The sequence below is a fragment of the Oncorhynchus gorbuscha genome, linkage group LG23, assembly GCF_021184085.1.
Source record: "Oncorhynchus gorbuscha isolate QuinsamMale2020 ecotype Even-year linkage group LG23, OgorEven_v1.0, whole genome shotgun sequence".
NCBI lineage: Eukaryota > Metazoa > Chordata > Actinopteri > Salmoniformes > Salmonidae > Oncorhynchus > Oncorhynchus gorbuscha.
Genome location: NC_060195.1, coordinates 52,612,148 through 52,621,939, shown reverse-complemented (window position 1 = coordinate 52,621,939; position 9,792 = coordinate 52,612,148). Strand labels below are relative to the sequence as shown.

At 42.9% G+C, this 9,792-nt stretch overlaps 1 protein-coding gene across 2 annotated transcripts; it reads right to left on the bottom strand.

The window, feature by feature from the left end:
• Positions 1 to 2,439: 2,439 nt before the first annotated feature.
• Positions 2,440 to 9,561, bottom strand: cryzl1 (crystallin, zeta (quinone reductase)-like 1). 2 transcript variants are annotated; one of them, XM_046323568.1, is made up of 13 exons: positions 9,223 to 9,561; positions 9,029 to 9,106; positions 8,666 to 8,738; positions 8,485 to 8,529; positions 8,213 to 8,281; positions 7,923 to 8,056; positions 7,641 to 7,752; positions 7,245 to 7,265; positions 7,023 to 7,121; positions 6,668 to 6,780; positions 4,082 to 4,187; positions 3,865 to 3,910; positions 2,440 to 3,274 (listed from the first exon to the last, which is right to left on the bottom strand). In XM_046323568.1, exons 1-13 carry the CDS (start codon positions 9,286 to 9,288, stop codon positions 3,175 to 3,177), a joined length of 1,062 nt encoding a protein of 353 aa, XP_046179524.1. In that variant the 5' UTR covers positions 9,289 to 9,561; the 3' UTR covers positions 2,440 to 3,174. The 2 variants fall into 2 exon arrangements, with proteins under 2 accessions (XP_046179524.1, XP_046179525.1); XM_046323569.1 differs by lacking the exon at positions 7,245 to 7,265 and having other exon boundaries at positions 9,223 to 9,559.
• Positions 9,562 to 9,792: the final 231 nt, after the last annotated feature.

Below are 9,792 nucleotides of genomic sequence, written 5' to 3'. Positions count from 1 at the left end.
ATGATTTCATCGAGGTATTCATCATTGACATCTGTTGTCTCAACACTAAACGTGAACGGCTGTCTCGCCCATGCTGGATGTGACTCTTGTAGGGAAGTATCCGTCGAGAGACTTTGCAAGCTCATCTAAGTGTGTGACAATTGCTTGCTTCAGTTCTGCAGGTACAGAAATGTCTCCGATTTCAGATACATCTTCGATCTTACTTACACAGTCGTCCAGCAGGGGAAAGTTTGCGAAGTTATCGTTCTCTGTTCGTCGTTTCCATAACAGTAGCTTTTTTTTTAAAGCCTTCAGGTTTTCCTCTGTTTCGATGATGTTGACTCCACCGCCCTGCATCTTTTGATTGAGATGATTGAGAGCTGCGAAGATATCAGCCATGTATGCTAAAATGAGAATGCTACAAAAATGAGTTCAATCTGCATGACAATGTTGGTGCTTTTGCAAAAACAGGGCTAATTCCACACGCACGGCAAAAAAACGATTCAGCACCTGTCCCCGGGACACCACCGAACGTTAGAATGGTACAGAAGTACCTCGAATTCAGAGCCCATTTCTTTACACAGCTCACTGAAGATGCGGTGCCTCAGAGCACTAGTTGGCACATAGTTCACACATTCCACTACAATATTTAATACTTCTGCCAGTTTTGGAGGCAAGGTTTTTGTTGCCAATGCATGCCTGTGCTGAATACAATGCGTAACAATTATGTGTGGTACATTGGCTTTCACTAGCACAGCAAAACCAGACTTTCTTCCCAGCATTACTGGAGCTCCGTCCGAACAAACTGTAGAAACCATATCACACAAAAGATTGTCTTTGAAGAAGTCATCCACAAGTTTCTTCACATCGGCTGCCTTAGTTGTTGTAAGAGGCTTACAAAATAAAAATAAATAAAATTCTTCCTTTATCACGTCGTCTTTCACATAGTGCACGAATAGAGCAAGTTGGCTTAGATTGGAAACGTCTGTGGTCTCGTCGAGTTGAAGGCAGAATTTTGCGGGGCTTGAAATCAGATCTGCAACTACTTGAGCCAAGATGTCTTTGCTCATGTCCTCTATTCTGTCGCTGATGGTGTCATTTGAAAGAGTAATTTGGGATAACTTTAACTTCAGCCTCTTTTCCCAGCATGATATTCACCATTTTCAACACAGCTGGTTTTATGAGTGTTTCACCAATGGTGTGTGGTTTGCCCTGCTTTGAGATCAGATAAGCAACTTCGTACGATGCTGTGAGGATCAGTTTGTTGATGGGTACAAAGCCGAGAACAGGCAGAGTAGCTTTTACATCGAATCTGGCTCTCTTCACCTTGAATTCAGCGAGCGTTGTGTTCTTGTATTTTCCATCTCCATGCAGCTTAAGGAAGTGTTCTTAGTTTTGCCGATGCTAGACTAGAATTACTCAACTTTGCATTGCAAATCATGCAGTTAGGACGCTGACTCCCATCACGTTCCATTACACATGTGAATCCATATTGTACATATTCGTCCAACCACTTTCATTTTTTGCCTGACATGGTAAGTATGAAGGGATTCAAATATTAAGAAAGAAATCACAAGACATACCATCACAACAGTCACAAGTAGACTACTGGGCACACCAAATTCCCTGCAGCACAGATAGGCCAAGCGTTGTAGCGTGATCACCTGCAGCCAATGATGGCCAAGCAGGGCGTGTCAACACGAATCATATGAGTCGGATGTGTGTCTTGACCTCCGCCGAACCCCTGAGACTGACTCACCGAACCCCTGGGGTTTGATCAAACCCAGGTTAAGAACCACTGAATTAATCAAAGAAATCAGGGGTGCGCTAAGTTCACGGAACAGTTTGTACTGAATGACACATTTTCCCAAAGTTTTTTTGTATGTTATTGAACACTTAAGTGTGTTTGCCAGTGTGGGTTGAAGCAATGAGTGACGCATTTAAAAGACAGCGGTGCATTTTGAACCCACACCCCTCCATGTTTTTTCAACTGATCGTTTCAGTACAGCACAGTTTCTGTTCCGTTATGTATTGAACGTAGACCTGTTAACTCTGGCCAATCACAGTGAGGGTTACCTGAGGACAGTGTGTTGACTGGAAGGACAAACTATTTGGAAGTGACCCATCTCAACACTTCTGATATGCCCTCAGAGAGTGGTACAGGTGGACAATAGTATCTCTCCAATCCCGGAAAGCCTCCACTAACAGGACATTGCTGTTTCCCCACCTTAGATGAATCATTTAGTGAGAATTTCTCTGGTCACAAATGACACATGAAAAGCACAGTTGCAGTTAATGTAGAATTCAAGTTGGGTAATGTTCAGTAAGGCACCAAACTGAAAACTGTTTTCAAACAGAAGGTTCTACAGAAGTCTGTTGCGAAATGATTTCCTACAGTGTGTCCTACTAAGCATGCCATTAATGTGTTGTTCTGTTGGAGGCTGTAAAAAATGTCAATGCTTGAGGATTAACAAAGGTTTTTAATAAAAGGACAAACCTCAAATGTGCTGTATGTAATTACACTAAGCAGAGCAAACATTTAGATATCCATCTCATTTTATATGTTTTGATCAACTCAAACTTTGCACATATTTACATTGTATTGGAATGACTGGCAAGTACTTTACACCACCGATTAAGTTGTACTTTAAAGTATTCTTACATAAGTTGTTTTTTGGGGTATCTGTACTATTACTTCAATACATTCCAATATAAAATATTGTACTTTTTATTCCATACATTTTCCCTTCCAACCAAAAACTTGTTACATTTTGAACACTGAGCAGGATAGAAAAAAAAGTGAAATTCACACACTTATCAAGAGAACAAGTGGTCATCCCTACTGCCTATGCTCTGGCAGTCTCACTAAACACATGGATCTTTTGTAAATAAATGTCTGACTGTTGGGAGTGTGCCCCTGGCTATCCTTATGAATTTGAATTTATACTTTTGATACTTAAGTACATTTGAGCAATTACATTTACAACCCAAATAGTTTTAGACTTAGTCAAGTAGAATTTTACTGGGTGACTTATTTGAGTAACTTTCTATTAAGGTATCTTTACTACTACTCAACAATGACAATTGGGTACTTTTTCCACCACTGCTGGCCAAAAATACATAGGAAATATGAGAGGCAGAATTTGGGGGCCTGTCTTTGACAAGGGGAATGCTGGACCAGAGTGTCTGTCCGCCTCAGAGTTGAATAACCAACCTCTTCCGGACTTGTTTCTTTTGCACCATCTCCATGGAAACTGTGGCATCATACAAAGGCACTGGGTCCTCTAGCTGGGGCCTGCATAAGACAGAGGGCAATGTGAGCGCTGTCCACCAGGATAAACAAACATACCAATATCAAACGTACATTATAACCATGCTTACTCAAACATATTTTTCACCCCTCTTTCATGATATCCAAATTGATAGTAACAGTCTTGTCCCATTGCTGCAACTCCCATACAGACTCGGGAGGCAAAGGTCAAGAGCCATGTGTCCTCCAAACACGACCCTGCCAAGCCGCACTGCTTCTTGACACTGCTCGCTTAACCAGGAAGCCAGCCGCATCAATGTGTCGGAGAAAACACCGTACAGCTGGCAACCGAAGTCAGCGTGCATGCACCCAGCCCACCACAAGGAGTCAATAGAGTGCGATGGGTCAAGGACGTCCCGGCCAAACCCTCCCCCAACGATGCTGGGCCAATTGTGCGCCACCTCATGGGTCTCCCGGTCACGGCCAGCTGCGACACAGCCTGGGATCGAACCCAGTCTGTAGTGGCGCCTCAAGGACTGCAACGCAGTACCTTAGACCGCTGTGCCACTCGGGAGGCCCTTGCTTATTCACACTTGCACTGCACATACACACTCATTATTGCAGTTCTGCTGTACCTTAAGGTCCCAGTGGAAAGCTTCTCCACTATATCCTTCATGATGTCTGAAAAGGAGCATGTAAGGTTAACATGTAACACAATAGCAATTAAGGGGTTGGGCATTGCTAATATCAGATTTTTAATTTAATATGTTTGTTTCATCTCAATGAGTTAGATTTTAAATTCCTGCCCCCTCCAGAGGCTGACCCAGAGGGGCTGGGTAGGCTAAAGGATACGGAGGTACCTCCCCTGGCGGGCACTGGATGCCCCCCACACCTCCTCGTTGAGGAAGGACAGGGAGGCAGCCTTCAGGAAGAGGCTGCGACTATCTGGAGGGTCCAGCTAAGAAACAGAAGAGACGAGCTCAGATTACATCCCAAACAAAAGACGTTGTGTACTTACTTGAGCAAAATCCACTTGAAGGTCAATGGGAAGACTGCGATAAATACAGTTGAAGTTCACATACACTTAGGTCGGAGTAATTAAAACTCATTTTTCAACCACTCCACTAATTTCTTGTTAACAAACTAAAGTTTTGGCAAGTCGGTTAAGGACATCTACTTTGTAAATGACAAGTAATTTTTCCAACAATTGTTTACAGACAGATTTCACTGCATCACAATTCCAGTGGGACAGAAGTTTACATACACTAAATTGACTGTGCATTTAAACAGCTTGGAAAATTCCAGAAAAGTATGTCATGGCTTTAGAAACTTCTGATAGCCTAATTGACATCATTTGAGTCAATTGGAGGTGTACCTGTGGATGCATTTCAAGGCCTACCTTCAAACTCTGTGCCTCTTTGCTCGACATGGGAAACTCAAAAGAAACAGTAAGACCTCAGGATTTTTTTTTTGTAGACCTCCGCAAGTCTGGTTTATCCTTGGGAGCAATTTCCAAACTCCTGAAGATACCACATTCATCTGTACAAACAATAGTACGCAAGTATAAACACCATGGGACCACGCAGCAGTCATACCGCTCAGGAAGGAGACGCGTGGTGTCTCCTAGGTATTAGCGTACTTTGGTGCAAATCAATCCCAGAACGACAGCAAAGGACCTTGTGAAGATGCTGGAGGAAACAGGTAAAAAAGTATCTATATCCACAGTAAAACGAGTTCTATATCGACATAACCTGAAAGGCCACTCGGCAAGGAAGAAGCCACTGCTCCAAAACGGCCATAAAAAAAGCTAGAATACGGTTTGCAACTGCACATGGGGACAAAGATTGTACTTTTTGGTGAAATGTCCTCTGGTCTGATTAAACAAAAATAGAACTGTTTGGCTATAATGACCATCGTTATGTTCGGAAGAAAAAGGGAATGGCATTTTACATTTACATTTAAGTCATTTAACAGACGCTCTTATCCAGAGCGACTTACAAATTGGTGCATTCACCTTATGACATCCAGTAGAACAGTCACTTTACAATAGTGCATCTAAATCTTAAAGGGGGGTGAGAAGGATTACTTTATCCTATCCTAGGTATTCCTTAAAGAGGTGGGGTTTCAGGTGTCTCCGGAAGGTGGTGATTGACTCCGCTGTCCTGGCGTCGTGAGGGAGTTTGTTCCACCATTGGGGGGCCAGAGCAGCGAACAGTTTTGACTGGGCTGAGCGGGAACTGTACTTCCTCAGTGGTAGGGAGGCGAGCAGGCCAGAGGTGGATGAACGCAGTGCCCTTGTTTGGGTGTAGGGCCTGATCAGAGCCTGGAGGTACTGAGGTGCCGTTCCCCTCACAGCTCCGTAGGCAAGCACCATGGTCTTGTAGCGGATGCGAGCTTCAACTGGAAGCCAGTGGAGAGAGCGGAGGAGCGGCGTGACGTGAGTGGCAGCAAGCAAAGCCAAGAAACACCATCTCAACTGTGAAGCATGGGGTGGCAGCATCATGTTGTGGGGGTGCTTTGCTGCAGGAGGGACTGGTGCACTTCACAAAATAGATGGCATTATGAGGATGGAAAATTATGTGGATATTGAAGCAACATCAAGACATCAGTCAGGAAGTTAAAGCTTGGTCTTCCAAATGGACAATGACCCCAAGCATACTTCCAAAGTTGTGGCAAAATAGCTTAAGAACAAGAAAGTCGAGGTATTGGAGTAGCCATCACAAAGCCCTGACATTAATCCTATAGAAAATGTGTGGGCAGAATTGAAAACGCGTGTGTGAGCAAGAAGGCCTACAAACCTGACTCAGTTACACCAGCTCTGTCAGGAGGAATGGGCCAGAATTCACCCAGCTTATTGTGGGAAGCTTGTGGAAGGCTACCCGAAACATTTGACTCAAGTTAAACCATTTAAAGGCAGTGCTGCCAAATACTAATTGAGTATATGTAAACTTCTGACCCACTGGGAATGTGATGAAAGAAATAAAAGCTGAAATAATTCTCTCTACTATTATTCTGATATTTCACAATCTTAAAATAAAGTGGTGATCCTAACTGACCTAAGACAATGAATTTTTACTAGGATTAAATGTCAGGAATTGTGAAAAAATGAGTTTAAATGTATTGGGCTAAGGTTTATGTAAACTTCCGACTTAAACTGTACACATTATTACAGGAAACACCATTAACCCAGATCTCTTCACTCCTCCCAACATAACATTGGCAGTGTGCAAGGTCTGTTTTTTTGCAGTATGTTTAACTTTTCATAAAGCACACATTAACAAGCTGTAACAAACAAGCAACATTTCAATCACCCATTGTATGTATGAGTGTGACAAGTAGTGATGAATAAATCTTGTCATATGATGACTAGTGGAACTGAACTGCCAAATGGCTGCTCTAATCCAACACGAATGGATGGAATACTTGACTGCAGTCTACCTGCAGGTTTTGCTCAGTTGTAACCCAGTGACCTCCGACCCCGAGCAGGGTGATGATGTCATGCTTGTAGGGCAGAAGACACCTGGCCTCTGGCTCCTCCTCATGCAATCTCACTGGAGGAACACACAAATCACGACAATAACTTCAAAAGACACCTCTTAAGCTTGTGTCAGGGGTATAAAAACAACAGGGCACAACAGTGACTCCATTTTCCTTCTATTCCTGTTAAAGCCTTACCGTTGTGTTAAAATACAAAATCACAGAAGCACACACTCACAGCACTATGATTCATGTTAGACAAAGCTAGCTAGCATAATGGATAACAACAACCTATGGCCCTACATTGGCTTCTTACCTCCAGAGTCGATGACAATGTCCACCCCTAGACCGCCTGTCTCTTCCAAACAGGAATCCACCAGGTCCACCTTGGTATCCCACACACCTATCACTCTGGCTAGACACAGGACAGGGAAATCCCTTATGAAGGCTACATGCCAAACAGTGTGCAAACAATAAATAAACATTTTTGGTACTCCATTTCCATTGACCTGCAAGGGGACACACACACACGACTTACCTACAAGAGACTCTCGCACTCCTAGAATGCGTGATTTGAGTCAAAGGAGTGACAGAGGTAAGAGTGGTAAGAGCGGAGAATGAGAGAGGAAACAGAGAGCATAGACTAGGATTAAATACTACGGGACAGTTTCCCTGTGAAGTTCCATCTAGCATGCTTTTCAGTCCAAGACTGCTTAACCTGTGTCTGAGAAACCGGCCCTGTGTGTTGCTGTCAGAAATTTACTACCTTATTTTTCATGATGAGAGTAGTTTAGGTAACTGATAGTAACACTGTCTCTTCACATCCATTATTACCCAGCTGCATCAATTTACAATCCTCAACTTCCAACACATTCTCTACTGTGACACCACTTGTCTATTCACACACACACGTTGGCCCCCTCCCTGTTCTCACCGACGCTGGGCCGAAGCTGCTCCAGGAACTTCTGGTCTTCGGAGGACAGAGCTGACGCCAGTACTTTAACCCCATGGTAGCGGGCCAGCTGGATGGACAAAACACCAAAGGGCTGAAAGGCATAAACACAGCCAAAATAATAGTTAGTAGTCTTATTCTCTTAAAGACAATTGTGTGCTACTATTAAGATTCTTTGCTGCCATCTTCTTGTGATGTCCAATTATGGATTTCTACAGTCCCATTGAATGCTCAGATGAGGGGCCACTATGGAGAAATACCTACACTGGCTCCATCCAGCACCAGCAGTGTGTGCCCGGATGCCATACGGGCTAGGGTATGGAGAGCTGTATAGGCCCGGAGTCCATCCCGAATAGCCCCTGCCACCTCCACCCATCTCAACTTCTCTGGCTTCTGCACTGGTGAACGAACACAAAAGTCACTCATTTATTGCAAGAAGAAACAATTACTTAATTTGTACCAACAAATCCCTTTATTCCTTTGTTAATTTGTACCAACAAATGCGATAGATGTACTCTTGTTTAACACTTGGATTTTGGACGTGTGCAACATACCAAGATGATTCTCGTTGATGACGACGGCTTCGCACAAACCAGACATCGCTGTATCCAAGGGCAGAATTCCTGTCGTGCGAAAGAAGGGAAAAGCAAAGCCTAGATAAATACACCATGGTTATATCCTAAAAATGATAAATGGGAAGGGTCTTTCAATAGGTTATGGGGAACATCGCCGATGACAATGTCAGAATCATCAAAATAAGGGGATGTTTTGAAGTTCTATGATTTATCCTTATGTAGCAGGTTCAGATCCCACCTGTAACATTTACCTACAACTTCATCATCAGGTTGGAAAAAGGTCACCTTAGGCCCAACTGAAGACAGAACAAAAATATTGCAAACGATTAAAGGTTTGTTCCAAAAATATAGTACATTGTGAAATTAAATGTGCTAAACATCAAAGTCATAAACAAGGTCAATTACAATCCATGAAGTGGATATCCTGTTTACCTTGGAGGACTATCCCAACAATCTCCCTCCCTACTGGCACCAGGTCCCTTTGCAACTTTAGATCCTCATGTAGCTAACCAGAGGACAGAGGGTAAGGAAATGTGACAAGTAGCCCATACAGCCGTACATGATGTGTGGTCAGGTAAGGTAGGCCTGTCCTACAGCAACCCTGACCAAAAGCAACATACTTTGGTCCCCAATTGTTGTTTTTTCAGATAAAACAGGTCTGATACTGATTTTAAGCAGCATATTGAAAGTGACAACAGTAAGTCTTGTCCATTATGACTGAGACAGTAGGGCTATTGCTAGGTCTATATCGTTAACATTGACAATACAATGAGTATAACACACATTTACACTTACTTTTAAATCCAGTGGACTAAGGGCACATGCCTTCACTTGCACTTTAACCTGGTTGCTACCGAGGGCACTGGGTACATTCTGTGACATGTTGAAAAGACAGTGAGTTTGTCAGACAGCCAACAATGAGCCTTCCTGCTAAAAGTGTTGGCACGCTAGACTAAAGCGATGGCTACATTATTATGTTGGGCACTCACCGTTTCCTGGATGACAAATTTCGCCTCTGCAGCAGTTTCACCCACTTTACAGTAAAGCCCTTTCATGGTGGAAAAACTGTCAATAGGCAGGTGCAATTAAGAGCAACTGACGCCAGTTGGCAATTCTTTGTTTAACTGTGCATTGAAAGTAGAAACTGTTAAATCATGTCAATGAGTATGCATATATCTTACAAAACAAATACATATAATATTGGACATATGATATTAGCTAACGGTCTTCGGTTAAAAGAAAATGGGCAGAAAAACAGTTAACGTCCGCTAACTACGTGCATCAACAAATATTTGTATGGTTTCCTATAAATCCTACGTACGCCCAAAAATGTTGATACCGCGAGATTGGTTTAAGCTGCCCATTCGATTTTTTGTTTTATCGCATTCACAGAATTCATTGTCAATCAATGATTATGGTCCAATGGGGCACTTCCATCAATTTTTTCCTATTTGTGATTAGTACAATTTTACGTCGATCATATTATATCGTTCGCTGATTGGCTCGATATTGCAGATACTCAGAAAACTCAACATCTCGCGGTAGTACCCCATTTTCCA